At 47.2% G+C, this 22,725-nt stretch overlaps 1 protein-coding gene across 4 annotated transcripts in view; it reads right to left on the bottom strand.

The window, feature by feature from the left end:
* The window catches only part of ANKS3 (ankyrin repeat and sterile alpha motif domain containing 3), a 29,756-nt gene extending 7,117 nt beyond the window's left edge, over nt 1-22,639 (bottom strand). For all 4 annotated transcript variants that reach the window (XM_081257015.1, XM_081257016.1, XM_081257017.1 and 1 more), the window contains exons 1-7: nt 22,494-22,639; nt 17,070-17,287; nt 14,694-14,892; nt 14,377-14,498; nt 13,107-13,188; nt 4,504-4,639; nt 728-886 (exon numbers count right to left, since the gene is read on the bottom strand). In XM_081257015.1, the coding sequence (XP_081113141.1) occupies nt 728-886; nt 4,504-4,639; nt 13,107-13,188; nt 14,377-14,498; nt 14,694-14,892; nt 17,070-17,239 (868 nt within the window). In that variant the 5' untranslated portion in view covers nt 17,240-17,287; nt 22,494-22,639. The remainder of the gene's footprint in view (nt 1-727; nt 887-4,503; nt 4,640-13,106; nt 13,189-14,376; nt 14,499-14,693; nt 14,893-17,069; nt 17,288-22,493) is intronic.
* Nucleotides 22,640-22,725: the final 86 nt, after the last annotated feature.

The raw sequence follows: 22,725 nt of genomic DNA, 5'->3' as shown, positions 1-22,725 counted from the left end.
CAGGCCTGGTTACCAGCCAGCGCCAGGACCCCTTCCAAGGGTCTGAGAAGGGAATCAAGTCCTCACATGGTCTCCTGGCTGGGAGGGGGTTCTGAGGGCTGCTCGCTAGACCAGCAGCCTGGCCACTGATGGGCGAGACCCACACCGGAGTCTGGTCACTCAGGCCAGCACAAGAGACAGCGTCAAGCCCAACTCGCCCCAAGAACTCAGTGCCTGGGCTCCCCAAGAGCACTGCACTCGACACTCAGGGGCTGACGGTCTGACAAAAACTCAGGCCATCTGGAAACTCAGGATCTAGGGTTCTGGCCCACCAGGTGTCTGGTGGGCAGTTCTCAAATCCACACCCTGAGAAAAGAGCGCGAGGGCAGAGTCCTCCCCAGGGGATGCGGCAGAGACAGGAAGGGGACTCAACGGTCACGTTCTCCCTGCTGGGCTGACCCACCCACGTGAGGAATGGATCCGAGCTCAGCTCTCTCTCTCCTACAGGAGAGAATGTTCTATTTGTAGTTCTAACCAACAGAAAGGAAACTCAAAGGACAAACCAAAACCCAAGAGCGAGCCACTGACTAATGTGTCTCCATCCCTGTGATGGATTGTGAGTCCTTGAGCTGCTGCTCCCACCCAGCAGCCCAGGCGGCCCCCACGTCAGGAGCCTGAGAGTCGCTCGTTCTCTCAGACAGAATCCTAGACTACGGTGTCGAAGCCACCGGGATCGTGGGGCACTCACCATAGCAAGGCTGCTGCCTCCTGCCTCCGAGTCCAATAGCTGTGAGCCTGGCCAAGGCTCGCGGCCCCTCGTGGATGCTGAGGCCCTTCTTCCGACAGGGCCTCTGTCTCTGAGGGACAGGGCAGGATTCATCTGAAGAGCTCAGATCTTCGTATTTTTCTGTGGGTCAAACACCAAAATTTAGACCGTATGTTCAGTGATGGACTAATTTACTAATCCTCATAATGAACTGAAATAAAAATCATCCTAATTGCTTTTTTCCTTTTCCTAAATTAAGAGAAGTGTTCCCAGGATGTCACCTGTAAGAAATGCCACAATGGGCGGGTCCACTGCTCAGATGGGTGACAGGGACATGGGGCAGGGGGCAGGCGGGGGGAGTAAAATTGCTAAGTATGGTGAGCGGATCCAACTCATCCCTCTCTGAGTTTCCAGAATTTTTTACAACATGTAAGTATGTTAACAGTCAGAAATACATTCTGTTCTAAGCTGAGGTGACAAGTAAGATCCATCTCTTCATAAACATATGGCAACGGCAGTCACAACTTCTTAAGCCATTTTATATTCTCAACCTGAACAATCTCTTAGGAAACAAGTGCCACATGACAGCTCTGTTGTGTGCTGTTTTAGGACCCGTCTGAGCTGAAGAGCTCAGTGTGCCCACAGCTGTCAGCATTTTATAGCTTTTCATTGTTTTCCGTATTTCATTACACCTACAAGACAAAATTCAGGAGTTTTTTTGTAGAAGGCACCCATTGGGTAAGATCTCACTTTGGAGTTGGTGAACCGGGGTGCAGACATGCAGAGAAGCCCCTCATTACCACTGTATCCCCTGTGTGCTGGTGTCTGTTACAAAGCAGTCCTGAGGCCAAGAAGGGAGAGGCTCACTCAGACATGAACTGAAGGCTCAGCCCAGCCACTGCCCGAGAGCAAGAGAGTCACTGGCCCAGTTTCCAAGCCCAGGCCAGTGACGCCAAGTGGACCCCTCCCTCACACTCCAGCATCCATGCCACCAGGAGGAGACGAGGGTCTATCCAAGCAGAAGCTGAAGGAGTCATAAAAAATAAATGTTCAGGCAGGGGAACCAAGGGAAAGGTGGCTCCACGAATCTGAACCTCCTGACGTGGCCCCTTGATCCCATACAGTTGGCAGAACAGACAGAACCACACGAACCCCACACCCCAACATGGCCCAGGTGGCAGGGAGCCCCACAGACGCCGGCATCCCTGATGCCCGGGAGGAGGTGAGCACCCACTCCAGCAGAGACTCAGCACTCACCCCTTCTCTGCACAGAGACTAGTGGGTCTAGGAAACACACCACACAGAAGAGAGACGTGGGTAAAGACCAGGCCCAGACGGTTTCACAGGGAATCCTTCAAAGACCACATGGGAGGCTTCCCTGGTGGTCCAGTGGTAAAGAATCCACCTTCCAACGCAGGGGATGTGGGTTCGATCCCTGGTCGGGGAACTAAGATCCCATGTGCTGCGGGGCAGCTAAGCCCATGCACCTCAACTACTGAACCCGCACTTGCGTGCTGCAAACTACAGAGCCTACACGCCCTGGAGCCCACACACCACAACTAGAGAGAAGCCCGTGTGTTGCAATGACAGATCCCATGTGACGCAACTAAGGCCCGATGCACACCCACCAAAAAAAAAAAAAAAAGACCACATGGGACCAATGCTACCTAAGTTGTTCTAGAGCACAGAAAGGAAGGGAAACTTTCCAGTTCTTTTTATGAAGTATAATACTGATACCTATAACTGATAAAGATAGACAAAAGAAAATCAAAGACCAACATCACTTATGAATATCCATACAAAATTAATAAACATTAGCAAACAGAACCTAGAACCACATTAAGAAAAGAGTACACCAAGTGGGATTTATGCCAAGAATGTAAAGTTGGTTCATTATTTAGAAATTCATTAACATAATATACTGTGTTAATAGATCTAAGGAGAAAATTCACAATCATCTCCATAGATGTTGAAAACACCTTTGACAAAATTCAGCACTTATCCTATAAAAACATTCAAGAATACAGAAAATGACAAATACTTTCTTAACATGATAACATACATGCAGACCTTACTCTGCAAGCCAGCATCTTACTTTTTTTAAAAAAAATTTATTTTTTATTCTTTATTTATTTTCATTTATATTTTTTATTTTTTGGCTGCACCACACAGCATGTGGGATCTTAGTTCCCCAAACATGGATCGAACCCACAACCCCTGCAGTAGAAGTGTGGAGTCTTAACCACTGGACTGCCAGGGAAGTCCCAAGCCAGCATCATACTTATTAATGTGGTATTTCTGCTAAGATCAGGGCCAAAGTGAATGCCCACTACCTCACCTCATTCAACGGGGAACTGGAGGGATTAGTGAGTGTGATGAAAGCAAAGAAATCTGAGGTACAAAAATCAGGAACAAAGTAGTAAATCTGTCTCTGTTTGCAGGTTTTATGGCAGTGTACCTGGAAAACCCTAGAGAACAGATAAATGAAACTAATTCAGACAATGAAAGAACTCAATAAGGCAGCAGGTGGTAGAACTGTGGACAGACAGCAGTTGCCTTCCTCTGCACAGACAACAAGCCGTTCAAGGCTATGGTGGCAGCATTAAGAGGGATAATGCGCTTACAACAGCAATGACGGAAATCAGACCCTCAGGAATAGACTTCAGTTACATGCAAAATGTATTTGAGGAAAAATTTAAAACCCTCTTGCAAGACACGAAAGTACACTTGAACAAAAGGACGTCCCTTGGTCTTAGGGCGACTCAACAACACAGAGCAGTTCATTTGTACATTTGCCACAGTCACAAAAATATCAGCGCACTGTTTTTAAGGAGCTAGACAAGTTGATGCTCAAGTTCACACAGAAAAGCAAGTGCCAGGAAACACTGGAGAAGGAAAGCTACGAGGAGGGCCAGCCCCACCAGGTGGCAAAACATGTCAAAGAAAGCCTCTGTCATTTACACAGTGTGGGTCTGTGTGTGCAGAGTCCAGTGGAACAGAACAGGCAGTCCAGAAACAGACCTGAATGCAAACAGAAATTCAGAATATATGGTAAAGATCACTAGGTCAAAAATGGACTTCTAAACACATGATGCTAGGACAACGGGGCAGCTATTTGGAAAAAAACATCCACGAAAATACATTGTGAATGGATCAGAGATCTACATGGAGAAATGAAACCATACACATACTAGAGGAAAACATGGGCAATTTGTTGTACAACCAGGGCATAGGGCAAGATTTTCTGTGACTTAAAACCCAGAGGCAATAAACGGATGAATTTGACTACATAAAATTAAAACATCTGGGGCTTCCCTGGCGGCGCAGTGGTTGAGAGTCCGCCTGCCGATGCAGGGGACACGGGTTCGTGCCCCGGTCCGGGAAGATCCCACATGCCGCGGAGCGGCTGGGCCCGTGAGCCATGGCCGCTGAGCCTGCGCGTCCGGAGCCTGTGCTCCGCAACGGGAGAGGCCACAACAGTGAGAGGCCCGCAAACCGCAAAAAAAAAAAAAAAAAAAAAAAAAAAAAAAAATTAAAACACCTGCACGGAGACAAACAGCACAAGCAAAGTAAAGAAAGAAAAACCAGAGCGATCCCCTCTGTGAGCTGCCCTCCTCCTCCCTGTCCTGCCCATCCTCAGCCTGGCAGTCCCGCCCTACGTTCTACACCCTCTCCCCTCAGCCCCGGTCCTAGCCAGGCTCCAGGAGCCAAAGGGGAGGAGGGGACGCCAGCAGAGGCCTGGCCGCAGACGCAGGTACCTGGGCTCCGGTAGAGGCTCGTGGGCAGAGAAGGTGAGTTAGCGTCTATCAGCCCCACAATCTTCATGTGTCCATACTGCTTGGCCAGCATCCGGGCTGTGGCTCCACTGTGGTCTCTCGTGTCCACTTTGACTCCCTGTGAAAGTTTGTGAAAGAAGAAGCGTTAGGAACCTTGTCCACAAAGCAGCCTCGCTTCGGGGCTGCAGACCCCAGAGGAGAGGGAGGGCACCGGCATCTTCCTGACAAGCCCACATCCCTGCGAGAAAGTGGGGAAGGCAATCTATCTATCTATCTATCTATCTATCTATCTATCTATCTATCTATCTATCTATGGCTGCGTTAGGTCATCGTTGCTGCACGGGCTTTCTTTTTAGTTGCAGCAAGCGGGGGCTACTCTTCGTTGCGGTGCACAGGCCTCTCATTAAGGTGGCTTCTCTTGTTGTGGAGCATGGGCTCTAGGTGCACAGGCTTCAGTAGTTGTGGCACATGGGCTCAGTAGTTGTGGCTCGTGGGCTCTAGAGCGCCAGCTCAGTAGTTGTGGTGCACGGGCTTAGTTGCTCCGCAGCATGTGGGATCCTCCCAGACCAGGCCTTGAACCCGTCTCCCCTGCACTGGCAGGCAGATTCTTAACCACTGCGCCACCAGGGCAGCCCTGGGAAGGCACTTCTTAGTGACAAGAGTCGGGGGCACCCGGCTGGCTCTGACGCTGCGTCACACACTGAAATGGGAGCATGTGTCCCACTTGCTGCACCTCTCTTCAAACAGAGAAAACTGGAGACAACAGATTCACTGGAGGGCCAGCCTTTAAAAACCATAATCAGATTGGGAGCACCACCCTTCTGAAACAGAATTTGGTAACTTTTACCCAAAGCCCTAAAAAGTACTTATCATCTTCAGCACAACAGTTCCACTTCCACACCACATATCTGCAATAACAAAAACCCGGAGACAACTTAAATGCTCAGGGGGGTGGAGAGTCAGCTATGTTACTGCCATAAGTGCTGGTATTTACAAATAACAAAATTATAACCGAGATTTTAAAAGGACCACAATACAAAACTGTATATATACATTACAATTGCGACAAAACAAAAAAGTATACAGAAAGCAATACTGGAAGGAAATACGCCCAAACTGTTAGTATTATTTTTAAGCAGTAAGATAATGGGGATTTTTCACATCTTCCTAATCTTCTATATTTTCTAAATTTACTACTATGAGCACGTTTACTTCTGAAACTGGAAAAGCCCAATAAGCTTTCCATTTTGAAAGCTTCAACCATGCAGCCTCATAGTTGATGGTGGGACTACGAGCCCGTGCTCTGGAGGGCAAATCAGCAAGATAGTTGAAGCCTGAAAAGTGTGCACGCCCTCCAACCCGGAAATTCCACTTCTGGGAATTTAACCTCAGGAAATAATGAAGGATATACACTAACATTTAGGATCTTCCCTGAAGCATTTAGCATAGTGAGAACTGAAAAGAACTAGTTCACTAGGGGATTAGTGAAATAAGTAAGAACACATAAAATGGAACACCACCCACCCACTTTCGTGATGGGGCCAAGTGTACGTACAAACCTAGGCAGGTGTGCACAAGACATCGTTAAGAGAAAAAAAGCATATTACAAAACATTCTGTATAATGGAATTCCACTTTGACTTAAAATATTTATCCATAATAAACTAGGATACTTGGGAATTCCCTCGCAGTCCAGTGGTTAAGACTCGGGCTTTCAGTGCCGTGGACCTGGGTTTGATCCCTGGTCGAGGAACTAAGATCCCATAAGCTACACGGTGTGGAAAAAAAAAACAAAAAAAAACTAGGACACTCAACAATATGTTAATGTGTGCTATCTCTGGGTGATGGTATTATGAGTGATTTTTGCTTTCTGTCTGCTTAAATATACTTTCTAATTCTTTTATAGCAAGTATATATCGCTTGTATAGTAAATATTTACATATGTACATTTTTCCCCCTATTTTAGAAAACTATGATCAACTGACAGTCTTAGTTGAGCCCAGTACAGAAGGTGATTATCACACTTCCCTCTGGTAGGAAAAAAACCGCATTTGTACAAGAGCCTAATTGAGCTTTACTTTCTATAATCCCCAACTTTCCAGAGCTCTGGTTAGAAATCAGCAATGAAACCTTCAGTCTTAAAAGATCATTTCAGGGGAGTGGCAGGAGGGAAAATTGGATGAAGGTGGCCAAAAGGCACAACATCCTGGGGGGAGGGGCAAAATAGGGGTAGGGGATTAAGAGGTACAAACTATTATGTAAAAATAAATAAGCTACAAGGATATATTGTACAAACAGGGAATATAACCAATATTTTATAACTATAAATGGATATAATTTTTTGGGTTTTTTTGGCTATACCTCGCAGCTTGCGGGATCTTAGTTCTCTGACCAGGGATTGAAGCGGGGCCCCTGGCAGTGGAAGGACGGAGTCCTAACTACTGGACTGCAAGGGAAGTCCCTAAATTCAGTACAACCTTAAAAAAGTGTGAATCACTATTTTGTATACCTGTAACATATAATATTGTACATCAACTACATCTCAATGAAAATTTTTAAAAAGGCACAAACTTCCAGTTGTAAGTAGAAACTAGGGAGGTAATGTACAACATGATGACCACGGTTAACACTGCTATGTGTTATATAGGAAAGCTGTTAAGAGAGTAAATCCAAAGAGTTATCATCACAAGGAGACATATGTATATAGATATTTGTATCTATATCAGATCATGGATATAAACTAAATTTATTGTGGTAAGCATATCATGATATATAGAGGTCAAATAATTATGCTGTATACCTTAAACAGTGATGTATATCAATTATATCTCAATAAAGCTGAAAAAAAGATAATTTCTAGTTTCAGTTTGATAGAAGGACCCAAAGGTTTCAACCAGAAAAACAAAACCATCTTTAATGAAGGATTTTTTTCTTTTTTTTGGCTGCGCCACGGGGCTTGTGCGATCTTCTTAGTTCCTCGACCAGGGATTGAACCCGCACCCCCTGCATTGGAAGCGTGGAGTCTTAACCACTAGACTGCCCGGGAAGTCCCTGAAGGATTTTAACTAATATCCGCTCCGCGGCATATGGGATCTTCCCGGACCGAAGCACGAACCCGCGTCCCCTGCATCGGCAGGCGGACTCTCAACCACTGTGCCACCAGGGAAGCCCCACTAATATCTATTTTTAAGCCTGGAAGACTACAACTTCAGATTATACTAAAGGGAAAAAAGAGTAGTAACACTATTCCTTAGTGAGGAAGAAAACAGAACTGACAACAAGAAGGCTCCAAAGGTGAGGGAAGAAAATATTAGAATTTCCATCAATTTATTTATCCTTTAAATTTTTTTGTTTTTCTATTTTATAATGTACATAATATGTAACTAGAGAAGAACATGATGGAAGTTCATTTTAACTGACAGGAAGGTGGGATCACAAAGCTGAGAGGCCGTGAACCAGCGTGATGGCTGGGGGCACTCCCCATGTGGAGGCCATGGCACCCTCAGCTCCCTCCTAGGAGAGGCCCAGCCCACCCTACATGGTCCTACTGGAAGGAGGGACATGGGGTATGAGGGAAGTGGCTGCAGCCCCTTCCTCCCCTGGCAAAGAGCACAGGGTGCCCAGCCTCCAAGTGTGGAGCCTGGCTAAGGGGAGCAGGTCAGGGGACAAGGTCAGGGGACCGGGTGGGCTCACCCATGACTGAGCAGGAGGAAATTTGCAGGGAATGAGGAGCTTCCACACAGGGCCAGCCAGACGGCCGCCCTAGCAAAGGAATGACCCGGCCCATCAGCCAAAAAGCAACCACCAGAACTGACCAGCCCCTTCCACTCCTGATTAGTGCACTGGGGGAGGCTCACTGTTGATTTCCTGAGTTTGATAACTGTATGTGATAATGAAAGAGAAAATTCTTGTTTTAGGAAAAACATACTAAAGTATTTAGGAGAGGGACTTCCCTGGTGGCGAAGTGGTAAAGAATCCGCCTGCCCATGCAGGGGACATGGGTTAGATCCCTGGTCCCGGGAAGATCCCACATGCCGTGGAGCAGCTAAGCCCGTGTGCCACAACTACTGAGCCTGCGCTCTAGAGCATGCGAGCCACAACTACTGAGCCCACGTGCCACAACTACTGAAGGCTGGGCGCCTAGAGCCCATGCTCCACAACAAGAGACGCCACCACAATGAGAAGCCCTGCTTGCCACAACTAGAGAAAATCCGTGCGCAGCAACAAAGACCCAATGCAGCCAAAAAATAAAGAAAAAGAAAAAAAAGAAAATGGTTTAAAAAAAAAAAAAGTATTTAGGAGGAAAAGGGCATTATATCAGCAACTTACTTTCAAATGGTTCCAAAAAAGATAATAGGTATATAGAGACTGATAAAGAAAATGAAGTGAAATGTTAACATTTGGGGAATTCAGTGAAGGTACGCAAATTCTCTGTACTATTTTATAACATTTCTTTAAGTCTGAAATTGTTTCAAAGTTTAAAATTTAGAAAATTTTCCAAAATAAATCCAATACAATTTGTTTTCCCTACATATGAGTCGCCCACATACAATCTCAGACCTAGCCGGAGGGTAAAGGCACCAAGTGAGGGTGTTATCTGCACGGTACATAAATGATCAAAAGTCTGATTCTCTAACACATTTTCCTTTTAAAAAATTATAACAGTAACTGTCCCTTATGGTCTTCAGTTCTACCTTATTTAAGATCAGGCTCTAAGCTCAGAGGCAGAAGTTATGCTTTTCACAGCCGGGGCTCCCTGCCCCACATCAACATCTGTCCCTTTGCTACGTCTTAAGGAGGCCTAGTTCGTGTGAGCAGAATTACCTTCAAAGAATAATTATGTTCAGAAATGGAAGCGCAGATGGCAAATAGATATATGAAAAGATGCTCAACCTCACGAGAAATCAGGGAAAGGCAAAAATCAACAGGAGACCACTCAGCTGATAGCAGGTACCAAGGGTTTTGAGGGGACAGGAGACACAAGCTATGAAACGCTGTCAGAGGTGTGCAAACTGGGACACCTACGGGGGAGAGCAAGGTACACTCTCTAGTGAAGATGCACCCAGCTTACACACCCAAAATTCTGCTTTGAAGAACACATCCTGATCTCCTAAAGAAATCCCTTCACATGTGCTCAAGAGGACAGGTAGAAAATGCTAACTGCAGCACTGATAGCAATAGCAAGGTGGACATGACTTAGGGGTCCACTGACAAAGGAATGGAAAATATACCATACTCATACATTCAATAAATACAGAGCTGATAAAATGAGTGAACCCCGTCTACATGTACCACACTGTGTTAAATGACACAGTCATTATATAAATATATAACATATAAATAAATATATTATTTATATAAATCTTTAAAATATATAAAACAAGTCTACATGCTGCTTAAGGACACATAGCGTGTGATGAGAGTATAGTCAGGGACAGGAAAGGTACAGACCAACATCTGGATAGTGGTTACCTCTGGATTCATGTGGATTAGTTGTATTAATATTATCTCTGTACTATTTTGAATGTTTAAACTACTTCATAATTTTTTTCTATAAATTTATTTATTATTTTTATTTATTTATTTTTGGCTGTGTGGGGTCTTCGTTGCTGCGCGTGGGCTTTCTCTAGTTGCGGCGAGCAGGGGCTACTCTTCGTTGCAGTGCATGGGCTTCTCATTGCAGTGGCTTCTCTCATTGTGGAGCACGGGCTCTAGGCACGTGGGCTTCAGTAGTTGCAGCACGTGGGCTCAGTAGTTGTGGCTCACGGGCTCTACAGCACAGGCTCAGTAGTTGTGGCACACGGGCTTAGTTGCTCCGTGGCATGTGGGATCTTCCCGGACTAGGGATCGAACCCTTGTCCGCTGCACTGGCAGGTGGATTCTCAACCACTGTGCCACCAGGAAAGCCCTAACTTCAAAATTTAAGAGTCATAATGCTTACTGCTGTAGACACCATTCAAGTTGGTACAACTTGCTCTTTGGATAGCAATTTGGCAACATCCACGTTATGGCTGTACTTAGGCTACATCCAAAACTTCTACCTTTAGTACCGAACTGTAGAGATGTGGTCGCACAAGTGTGTGGAGAAGTATGTGTGCAGATATCCCGCACAGCACTGTGCGTGATGGCAGATACAACTTGATTCTATCTGCAGACCACTGTTAGAGAAACTGATTCATCCCTACAAGGGAGTGCTATGCTGCCATACAAGAGAGAAGAGAGCTTTATATCTACTGATATAGAACGATCCAGGATAGACAAGTCTAAAAAAAAACAAACAGGATTTCCCTGGTGGCCCAGTGGTTAAGAATCCACCTGCCAACGCAGGGGACGCAGGTTCGCTCCCTGGTCAGGGAACTAAGATCCCACATGCCACGGGGCAACTAAGCCCACATGCCGCAACTACTGAGCCCGTGAGCCACAACTACTGAGCCCGTGCAATCTGGAGCCCATGCGCCACAACTAGAGAGAAGCCCACGTGCCGCAACTAAGACCCAACACAGTCATAAATAAATAAATTAATATGACAATTCGTAAAATACAAATGGTCAATAAATGTGTTTTAAAATGTTCAACCTCACTAATAAGTACAAACCAAGATGCCACCTTTCTCCTACCAAACTGGCAAAACTTTACCATGGTAACATCTAGGGCTGGTGAGGATGTGAGAAAATGGGCATCGTCATGTATTACTGGTGGGAAGGGCAAGAGAGAGATCCTTTTTAGTGGGAATTTGTTAGAACTCACTAAATATTTCCCCCGTTGAACTTTTTAAACAACTTTATTAAGATGTAATTCTTCTACCATGCAATTCATCCACTTACAGTTTACACTTCAATGGTGGACAACCACCACCACAATTTCAGAACGTTTTCATCACCCTGAAAAGAAATCCTGTACCTCCCCCCAGCCCTAGGCAACCACTAATCTACTGGTCTCCACAGATACGCTTATTCAGAACATTTCATACAAAAGGAATCATACGATATTCAGCCTTTGTATCTGGCTTCTCTCACCTAGCATATTTTCAAAGTCCATCCAGGTGGTAGCACGGGGAAGTACTTCACTCCTTTTTATGGCCAATTAATATTCCATTGTGTGCATGTAACAACTTTATTTATCCGCTTATGGACATTTGGGTTCTTTTCACTGTTTGACTATTACAAACAATACTGTTACGGACATTTATGTACAGGATTTTGCCTGGACCTGTTTTCAGTTCTCTTGGGTATATACCTAGGAGTGGTATGTATCCAAGTGCTGGGTCATATGGTAACTGTATGCTTAACTGTTTGAGAAACTACCAGAATGTTTTCCAAAGAGGCTGCATCATTTTTCATGTACAGAAGTGTATGAGGGTTCCAATTTCTCCACGTCATTACCACCTCTTGTTATTGTCTTTTTTTATTATATTATTATTTTCCTGGTTGTTTTGATTTGTCATTTTCCCTGATGACTAATGGTGTCAAGCATTTTTCCAGGTGCTTATTGGTCATGTGTGTATCTTCTTTGGAGATATATCTTTTCAGATCCTTTGCCCATCTTTTTATTGTCTTTTAATTTAACTGCCCTTTTTTCTTAAATTAATTAATTTAATTAATTTAATTCTCTTGTTGCAGAGCACAGGCTCTAGGCACGTGGGTTTCAGTAGTTGTGGCATGTGCTCTCAGTAGTTGTGGCTCGCGGGCTCTAGAGCATAGGCTCAGTAGTTGTGCATGGGCTTAGTTGCTCCATGGCATGTGGGACCTTCCCAGACCAGGGCTCAAACCAGTGTCCCCTGCGTTGGCAGGCAGATTCTTATTAGCCACTGCACCATCAGGGAAGCCCTAATTGCCTTTTTATTAGGACCTATTAAGTTCAAAATGTGGGCACCAGCAATCCCTCTTGTAGAAATACAGCATACAGAAATAACTGCATGCGTGCTAAAGCTGTGTGTGCCAAGATATTACCTGGAGCACTGCTTATAATTGCAGAATGTTAGAAACCTAAATTTCTACTAATAAGGAACTGACTGAACTAACTATGGCATGGATACTGCATGGAATACCATACAAGGGTAAGATGTCTATGGCATATTATTTTTTATAAGCTGCAGATCAAATACACAGTAGAATCCCACTTTGTTCAAAACAAAAAGCCATGTGTTCGCAGGTGTCTACAGACATACTTTCTCAGCAGAGGAAAATCCTGGGTCCCTTTAACAACCAACTGGGCATCCTGTGGGGGAACAGGGGGTGGGTGGAAAAGGAAGGAAGATCTTTGCCTCCTTATTCTATATAAATTTTTAAAGTGATGGGATGATGAGTGCTATTTACTGTTTTAAATTTTTTTCCATACTTTTCAAATAATAGTATTTTAAAAATTATTACAGGAATAGGTGTCTATAGTTGCTCACCACTGTACCCCTAATGCCTAAGCACCACTCAGCACTTGGCATAAACAGATACTCAATGAAAATGTGTTGAATAAATGGATGAAGAGCAGTTATTTCTGTGTAGGAGAAAGTTCTGTTACAGTTTATTCCTCAGTGGTATGATGCCTCACTTGCTGTGACTAAATTATAAGCTAAAAAACAGGGTCACTTACATGATTCAGGAAATACTGCACGATTATTTCATGGCCAGCGGCAGCCGCTTCCATCAAAGGAGTGAATCCATATACGGGCTCCCTGCAAGATCGAGACTGCAGTCAGATGATGAGCAGAGGAAGCTCTGGGGGGCGGAAGCTTGCCTGCTACAGACAAAACCTCTGTGATGCAAAGTCACCCATCCCTAAGCCTAGAGGGTTCCCTGAATGGGGAGAGATGAGAAAGTGAGTATCAACACATCAGTCCCGTGGTTTCTACCCCAGGTCTAGTCTTTTGTTCCTAAGACAATCTGTTTCCCATCTTCACTCCTTCTTAGCTGTTTCCCCCCCTGCTATGGCCTGAATCTCTACTTAATCACAGCACAAAGTAGCTGTCGCCCTAGCACCTCCTCTCCACCTATCCAGATACCTTACATTTTGAGATCAACATCCTCCAGGAACCCTTCCAGGAGCTCCAGGACTAACCATCTCCCGCCCTCACTACACCTAATGCTTGCTTACGGCTAACTCAGCGCCCTCTTCAGAGTGCCCCCTCCACCAAGTCCTCACTGGTTTCACCTGGGCTAGAAGACAGGAAGCAAGCTAACCACTGGTTTTCATCCGTTCGAGGACACACAGTTTTCACATTTTAGCATCGCTGAAGTCAGAATATCAATAAATGAAATGCATTTTAATTAGGAGCATTTTTTTTCTTTCTTAGTGGCCTGTAAACCTACAGTGTGTTACAATGGCTGACAGCAGCCAGGGTGTGCGGTGTCAGGTGAATGCTGGGTTGAAAGAGGATTATCATGGTGACATGCTTTAGACAACAACCCTACTTCCAGCTTATATTTAAAACTCATGACTGTTCTCAAAGCATCACCTCACCTGATATATACAGAAGGCAAGAAAGCTAAAGGGGTTTAGCATTTAATGCATGTCAATTCAGTGCCACACACTATGTTAGGCCCCTGTTACATGACAGAACATGTAATTCTTCTAACAGTTCTATGACATGGGCATTGCCATCCTGTTTTCGGATAAAGGAAATAAGGCACAGAGAACTTAAAATTTTGCACACAATGCCACCTGACAGATGCATGAGAAAGCTAGGACGATCCCTATGCCTCCACGCCTAGGCAGGACTGTCCCCTCCGTCCCTTTGTCTTGAGCCTGTCAAACCAAGGCAGGGGCTCCCTGCACTCCAGCCTCTAGCTGCCTCCCCAGTTGCCCTATTCAGAGTCAGACATGACCACCCCCCTCCTGCGGCCACTTAAGACCTCGTAATCACCTCACATTGGCGTTCGCTCCACTGTCCAAAAGGAACTTGACCATCTGCTGGTGCCCAGCACTGGTGCAATGGAAGAGGGCAGTCCAGCCTTGAATGTCCTTCATTTCTAGCTCAGCACCTTGCTTCAAGAGAACACAGAATGCTCGTTAAGGCCGCATCTCCTCTGCGCAGGGTGGGTGCCCTCCAAGCCATCACGCTGAAAGAATCGAAGTGATTACCCGAGCACACGCACGCACACAGGGGCCTGCAGTGGTTCACGTCTCTGCAGAGCGGCCGGGGGCCCCTCAGGTTTCTGGCCTGAGGCCCTCGTAGCTCACCTGGAGGAGGAAATAGGCGATGCTCTCGTTGCCACAGCTGGAAGCCAGCATCAGCGGAGTCTGCCCTTCTGGGGTCGGCACATTCACACTCACCCCCGCCTCGAGCAGCAGGTGCACGATGGTATCGTGTCCAATGTAGGAGGCATACATCAGCGGGGTCCAGCCACCACCATTCTTCTTATTCAAATCTAACTCTCTCCTAAACAAACGCAATACATGCTAGACACGCCAGCCATCTCATAGGTGGGGTTTACCAAAGCCAGTGGTCAGGCCAGGCCAAGAGAAAGAGCAGGAAGTGCTGAGAGGAAGCAGAATCATATGCCACCCTGGACGGCACTGGTGGGGAGTGGGGGGAGTGACTACACTTGCCGGACAGCTGCCTTTGCAAACTCCCTCAAGGTTGCCTCCCTCCTCTGATTTTTCGTTCTCATCTGCCTCCTCCTCCTACCCTAAGGCCAGCAATTCTCTTTTTTGCTACCACCAGCTACATAGATGGTTCTCAACCACTGGAGATTTTTCCCCCAGGGGACAGTTGCCAAAGTCTGGAGACATTTTTGGTTGTCACAACTGGGGAGGGAAAAGCTACTGGCATCCAGTGGGTGGAGGCCAGGGATGCTGCTCAACATCTTACAGTGCACAGGACGCCCCTCACAACAAAGAACGAACTGGCCCAGGTTGTCAGTAGTGCCGAGGCCGAGAAACCCTGACCTGGAGCCTTGACTACCTCCCGCCAACAGACCAGTCTGCTATTCCAGAACCGAGGGGAGAGGAAAGAGGAAGGGACTCAGACAGTGGACATTTCTCCCTTGTCGTCCCACCCTACAGAAACATTCTTGGAAAAATCCGTGACAAAAGAATCCTGTCTTTCTCACTGATTTCCATTACAACTCTGGAAGAGTGTTTCCCACAGGAAAAACAATGCAGGCTTCCCAACCCAGAGTTTGGGGTCGGGGGATGGAAGTAAGACCCACTTCCAGGAGCATCCTGCCTGTTTCACGCCCCAGTCTTTCCTCCTCCACAATCCTTGCCTCCAGTGGAGGTACCAAGTGACCGTCGACCCATGCAGTTCGTGCCTCTCCTAGGTACACACACTAAGCTACACCAGACAATTAGTTTCCATTCACCAGCACATTTTACTGACCCTGGCTTTGGACCCAGGCAGCCATTTCCCAGGTCCTGTTCCCAGGAATGCAGGGGTAGCCACTGGCTGGGAGAGCCACCTGGAGACCAGCCCATTCTCACCACACGCCGTCCCACGTGGACAGGGAGGCACCCCCACCCCTACCCCTTGGCAGAGCGGCCCTGAGGCTCTGGCAACCCCCTTCAGCCGAATCCTCCCTTCTGACCCCTCCAAATCCCCCTCAGGTCCCCAGTGTGTTTACTGTGCACCAGCCTCTGTCTCAGCAGGTGTCACAACCCAATCAGAACACAAACACTTCCTAGAGCCATTCTGGACTGTTCATTTTAACAGCACACCCGAAGGCTTAAAAGCCTGTGAATGTTAAAGGAGCAGAACTATAGGTGGGGTCGCGGTGACCCTGTCGGGAGATGTGCCGCCTGCGCATCCGCCCGGTACAGGAGTACCAACTGGCCAGATGCTCATAAGTGATGGCTACGACCTGGGAGCCAGAAACGGGGCTTCCACGAGGCTCTGCTTTAACTCCCCAAGCTGGAACTGGAAAAGGCCCAGGTAGGTATGGACATAGGTTGTTTCTCTAAGTTATCAATGAGATGATAACGGTGAGCACAAAGTGTGGCGGACAAAGTGGGAAGAGATGAGAAGATGGATCCCTTTCCAAAAATTACATTTGAGTATCAAACAGTACTTCAAACAAGAAGGCGCTAAGAAGCAGTGCTGTTTAGGGGGACCTAACATGCACATAAGATCAGTGAAAACGGCATGTGGGCAGTGAGTAAGGTGCAATCCTCCAGGTGGGGATAACCCCACCTCCTCCTCTATGGCAGAAGCTAAAGGGGAGAGGGCGGCAGGAGGGATTAAAATGAAGCTTCTGGGGAAACAAGGCCATAGGGCGTTGCTTTCAATCTTTATTTTTGTTTTGTTTGAGCATTTCTGCAATTAGTGAAAACCATAAAATTACTCTGGTTAAAGTAAGCCTGAAACGAACAATTTCTAAGCCTATGAAAAAAGTTTAAGCTGCCTTTTTCTTCCTCGGAATCAAAACTGCCTTCCTTATTGGCGTCCAGCATAAATCATCCCTGACAACAGCCCAAGAGAAGCAGCAGTTGATCCACCCAAGGATTAAATGTCTACAGCTGCAGGCAAGGCCCCCGCTAGCTCCCTAATGGCTCCACCCGAGAGCTGAACCATGGAGCTCAAAAATCCAAGAGGAAGGAACATTTCCCAAGATCTCTTACCGCTGCACACATTCCTTCACCACTTCATACTGGCCAATGGAAGCAGCTGTGTGAAGATCCAAGGGGACGGCCAGCTCCTCCCGGCTGACCTGCGCACCCAGCCCATGCCACATGGACAAGCTGCGGTTCAGCAGCTCCGGCTCGCTGGCTTCATCGCTGAGCTCCGACATCGCTGTGGAGGGAGGCACTGGGGTCGTTAGGTCCTTCCTTTCTGGTAGCTACACGGAGTGAAACGGCATGGTCACACGCCTGCCCACAGCAGGTGGCTAAGTCACTGCCCTGACAGACTGCTGCCCAATGTACCCAAATCCTGGGACTGACCAGACAACTTCCTTTCAATAAATATCGTATGCGGGAATTCCCTGGTGGTCCAGCAGTTAAGTTTCCACGCTCCCAATGCAGGGGGCCTGGGTTCGATCCCTGGTCAGGGACCTAAGATCCCGCAAGCCCTGCAGCGCAGCCAAAAAGAAAAAAAAATTGTATGGTTCGGGCAGCTCCATCATGCTAGTACTGGTGAGCCTGTCACTAGACAGAAAAGAGGAGCACATATTGTGCCATAAACTGTGGCATATGTTTTCCTTTATCGACCCCCAGGTCCCACATTCTAGAAAGGGAACTCAAGGAGCCTGACAACCTCTTGGATGGGAAGCAGAGAAATGGTAATTAGGTCAGTGGACCAAATCAGCTCTCAGATGTGGTGAAAAAGAACACTGGGGCTTCCCTGGTGGCGCAGTGGTTGAGAGTCCACCTGCCAATGTGGGGGACACAGGCTCGATCCCTGGTCTGGGAGGACCCCGCATGCTGCGGAGCAACTGAGCCTGTGAACCTGCGCTCTGGAGCCCGTGGGCCACAACTGCTGGGCCTGCGTGCCACAGCTGCTGAGGCCCACGTGCCTGGAGCCCATGCTCCGCAGCAGGAGGGGGGGCTCCAACACGGTGGGAGACCCGTACACTGCGGCGGGGAGTGGGCCCCACTCACCGCAGCTAGGAGGGGCCCGCATGCAAGGGGGAAGACCCAACGCAGCCAAAAATAAATACGTAAAATTAAAAAAAATAAAGAGCCCTGGACTTGGAATTAGATCAAAATTTAGCTCTGCTGCTTAGCATCTCCAACCCCTAGTTCCTTACTGTTTAATGGGGACATGATATTTCCAAGGACTGCGGTTAAAAACACATGGCAGAGGGCTTCCCTGGTGGCGCAGTGGTTGAGAGTCCGCCTGCCGATGCAGGGGACACGGGTTCATGCCCCGGTCTGGGAAGATCCCACATGCCGTGGAGCGGCTGGGCCCGTGAGCCGTGGCCACTGAGCCTGCGCATCCGGAGCCTGTGCTCCGCAATGTGAGGCCACAGCAGTGAGAGACCCGCGTACCGCAAAAAAATAATAATAATAATAAAACACATGGCAGAATGGACAAACAGTGGCACATCCACACAATGGAACACTACTCAGCCATAAGCAGAAGAAATAAACAGGTGATACACACAACACATGAATGAACTTCAAACGCATTATGTAAGCCAGACTCAAAACGCTGCCTACTGTATGATTCCATTTACAGGACTTTCTAGGGGGGACTTCCCTGGCGGTCCAGTGGTTAGGACTCCGTGCTTCCAATGCAGGGGGCGCGGGTTCGATCGCTGGTCGGGGAACTAAGATCCCGCATGCCATGCAGTGTGGTCAAAATAAGTAAATAAATAAACAATACAAGTGCATGCGTTTAAAATTTTTTTTTAATTAAAAAAAAGGATTAAAAAAAGGATAAAACTAAAGGAGGATAGATCAGTGGTAATAAGGGTTAGGGGTGGGGGGCCCACAAAGGGACTGCAAGAGGGAATTTGGGGATGATGGACTTGTTCTCTTTTTTTGCATGTGTGTGTGCGGTACGTGGGCCTCTCACTGTTGTGGCCTCTCCCGTTGCAGAGCACAGGCTCTGGACGTGCAGGCCCAGCGGCCATGGCCCACAGGCCCAGCCGCTCCGCAGCACGTGGGATCTTCCCAGACCAGGGCACGAACCCGTGTCCCCTGCATCGGCAGGTGGACTCTCAACCACTGCGCCACCAGGGAAGCCCCTGTTCTGTATCTTGATTGATGGACATATGACTCTATACATTTATCAAAACTCATAAACCTGTACACCAAAATGAGTAAATTTACTGTATATAAATTTTAAAAACAAATTTTGAAACAAATGGAAAGAAAGCCCCAACACAGAAACCAGGATGTGACCAGTGTTAACTGACTAGGAATCTACCTATGCATCCCTTGAATGTGGGAGAGACGAGGGGGAATGGGATAGACTGCTTAATTTGTTGGGTGACACTTTCCCCAAGATGGGACAACAGCAGGATGAAGAGCCCTTCATTCTAGGAAACCTAACCCATCAAGCCCAAGTCATCAGCTTCCTAGTAGAACCCTTAGTCCAGGAGTAACAACTGTCTCCTGTTCTACTCTGGGTGGGAAAGAACAAAGACCAAGGTGTAGAAAAGGAAGAGGAGAACACAAAACCACTTCCAGTTCAGATGGCCTAAAGGTACCATAGCGGTTCACAGATGCCATTAGCACGTCAATCTCTACTAACAAATGCTTCCAAGCATGAGATACAGCCAAGATGGCCAAACAACAAACAAGCCACCAATTTGGGGGACAAAGAATCTGTCGGCCCTTGGCCAGAGTAAGTGTAACAAAGTTCAGAGCAAAGCCCTGCTTCCTGGAACCACCTGTCCACACTGGCAGGGCCTGAGAACAATCAGCTCTCTCAATTTTCAGGTGGGAACCCCCAAGCTGAACAGTCCACGTCACAGAGCCTGGATAAGAATCCAAATAAGCTGAGTGTCAGTTCAGCACTCCTTTCAATACACCCCTCAAGCCTTCCTTGGGTGTGTTTCTTCTACTCCAAATGCCTCTTCCAGGGTGGGACCCATGTTCTCTCTCCTTTTATTGGAGGCTCACCTGTCTGACACCCTCCAGAATGCTGAGGGTCAATCAGAATCAGACCCCCACTCCACCAGGAGCCCATGGAGGGAGAACTCGGATGCCAACAGAACATAAAGCTATTGGGTTGGCCAAAATGTTCATTGGTTTTCTTCCATAAGATGGCTCTAGTAGCGTTTAGTTGTCTTTAACTTCATTTGAAACAATTTTGTTAGATTGTATTGTGACAGCTGCCATATCAGCGTTCATTAAAAAAAAAAGTTATCCTGCTTCCCTGGTGGCGCAGTGGTTGAGAGTCCGCCTGCCGATGCAGGGGACACGGGTTCGTGCCCCAATGCGGGAGGATCCCACATGCCGCGGTGCGGCTGGGCCCGTGAGCCATGGCCGCTGAGCCTGCGCGTCCGGAGCCTGTGCTCCGCAACGGGAGAGGACACAGCAGTGAGAGGCCCGCGTACAGCAAAAAAAAAAAAAAAAAAACTTATCAAAATTGGTGAATTTTTGTGTAGCCATTTTAATGAAGATGGAAGACAAAAAAGCAACATTTTCAGCATGCTTTATTATTTCAAGAAAGGTAAAAACACAACCGAAACGCTGCAGTGTATGGAAAAGGTGCTGTGACTGATCGAACATGTCAAAAGTGGTTTGAGAAGTTCCGTGCTGGAGATTTCTCACTGGATGATGCTCCAAGGTCAGGTAGACCAGTTGAAGTTGATGGTGATCAAATCAAGACATTAATTGAGAATGATCAACGTTATACCACATGGGAGATAGCCGACATACTCAAAATATCCAAATCAAGCACTGAAAATCATTTGCACCAGCTTGGTTATGTTAATTGCTTTGATGTTCCACATAAGTTAAGCGAAAAAAACCTTCTTGACTGTATTTCCACATGTGATTCTCTACTTAAACATAACTAAAACGTTCCATTTTTAAAACAAATTGTGGGGACTTCCCTGGTGGTCCAGTGGTTGAGAATCTGCCTTCCAATGCAGGAGACGCAGGTTCCATCCCTGGTCCGGGAACTAAGATCCCACATGCCGCACAGGGCAACGAAGCCCGTGCACCACAACTAAAGAGCCCACATGATGCAACTACAGAGCCCACGTGCCACAACGAAAGATCCCCCATGCCACAACTAAGACCTGATGCAGCCAAAAATAAATAAATATTTTTACAAAATAAAAAAAAATAAAACAAATTGTGACAGGCGATGAAAACTGGACACTGTACAATAATGTGGAACGGAAGAGATCGTGGGGCAAGCGAAATGAACCACCACCAACCACACCAAAGGCCGGTCTTCATCCAAAGAAGGTGATGTTGTGTATATGGTGGGATTGGAAGGGAGTCCTCTATTTGAGCTCCTTCTGGAAAACCAAACGATTAATTCCTACAAGCTCTGCTCCCAATTAGACCAACTGAAAGCAGCACTCTACGAAAAGCGTCTAGAATCAGTCAACAGAAAACGCATAATCTTCTATCAGGATACCACACGACCATGTGTTTCTTTGATGACCAGGCAAAAACTGTTACAGCTTGGCTAGGAAGTTCTGATTCATCCACCATATTCACCAGACATCGCATCTTCAGATTTCTATTTATTTCAGTCTTTACAAAATTCTCATAATGCGAAAAAATTTCAATCCCCTGGAAGACTAAAAGGCATCTGGAACAGTTTTTGCTCAAAAGATAAAAAGTTTTGGGAAGATGGAATTATGAAGCTACCTGAAAAATGGCAGAAGGTAGTAGAACGAAACACTGAATACGCTGTTCAATAAAGTTCTTGGTGAAAATGAAAAATGTGTCTTTTATTTTTACTTAAAGCCCGAAAGAACGTTTTGGCCAACCCAATACTATTACTTCCTTTATCACCCTGCCGCATGCCAGATGCTCTACGATGATGGGGTATTCCTTACAAACAAAATTGTATTCACACATACATCACGTATACTTGTAGAAAATCTTCTGCATATCGCTTCCAGGATTTATTTCCAGGAAGTAGCATTAGGAACGCAACCCTTTGATTTTCCTTTTACCTTTGTGTTCTGTTCATTCTGTAAAATGCTAAGTATTCGTTACTTTTATTTTTTTTTGTATTCGTTACTTTTAAAGCAAAATAAAAAAACAAAAAAATTAACACCAATAACACAAAAAATGACGTTGCTGCTGACCGTGGCATCCACAGGGAGGAGGTCTGTGAAAGCCGGCGGGCACCGCGTCCCGCCCCGGGGCGTGGGCCTTCCGCTGGCCCCGGGTATCCCAACCTGGTTCTCAGGCCCTGGGGAGGGTAACCTAGGGAACTACCCAAGCACTGACACCTCCTCCCAGTAACCCTACACCGCACGTGGCTTTATCGTCCCCGCTCCCCACCGGCAAAGCGGACGCTCGGAGTCATAAACTCAAGCGGCGAGCCAGCGGCACTGCTGGGACGCCCCGAGAGTGCGCAGCAGGTGAGGACACCAGGCGGGGCAGGGACGCCGCGGAGCCTACCTGCGCTGGGCCTCGGGCCGCGGGCAGCCCTGGGGCTGCTGCCGCCGCCGCCGCCTACACCTGCCCCCTTGCCGCCGCGCTCCCTCGGCCGCGCCCGTCCGGGGTCCGTCCGCGCCGGCCGCCGCCACAGCGCGCGGACCCAGCGGCCCCGCTACCGCCCCGGAAGTGGTTGCGAGAGGCGCGGGGCACGCCGGGACGCTCGCGGGTCGCCCGGGCGCTGTGGAATTCGTCC

This window comes from Mesoplodon bidens (assembly GCF_964165515.1).
Source record: "Mesoplodon bidens genome assembly, chromosome: 15".
NCBI lineage: Eukaryota > Metazoa > Chordata > Mammalia > Artiodactyla > Ziphiidae > Mesoplodon > Mesoplodon bidens.
Note: the sequence above shows the minus strand (reverse complement) of the source record. Positions and strands in the feature narration are given on the sequence as shown.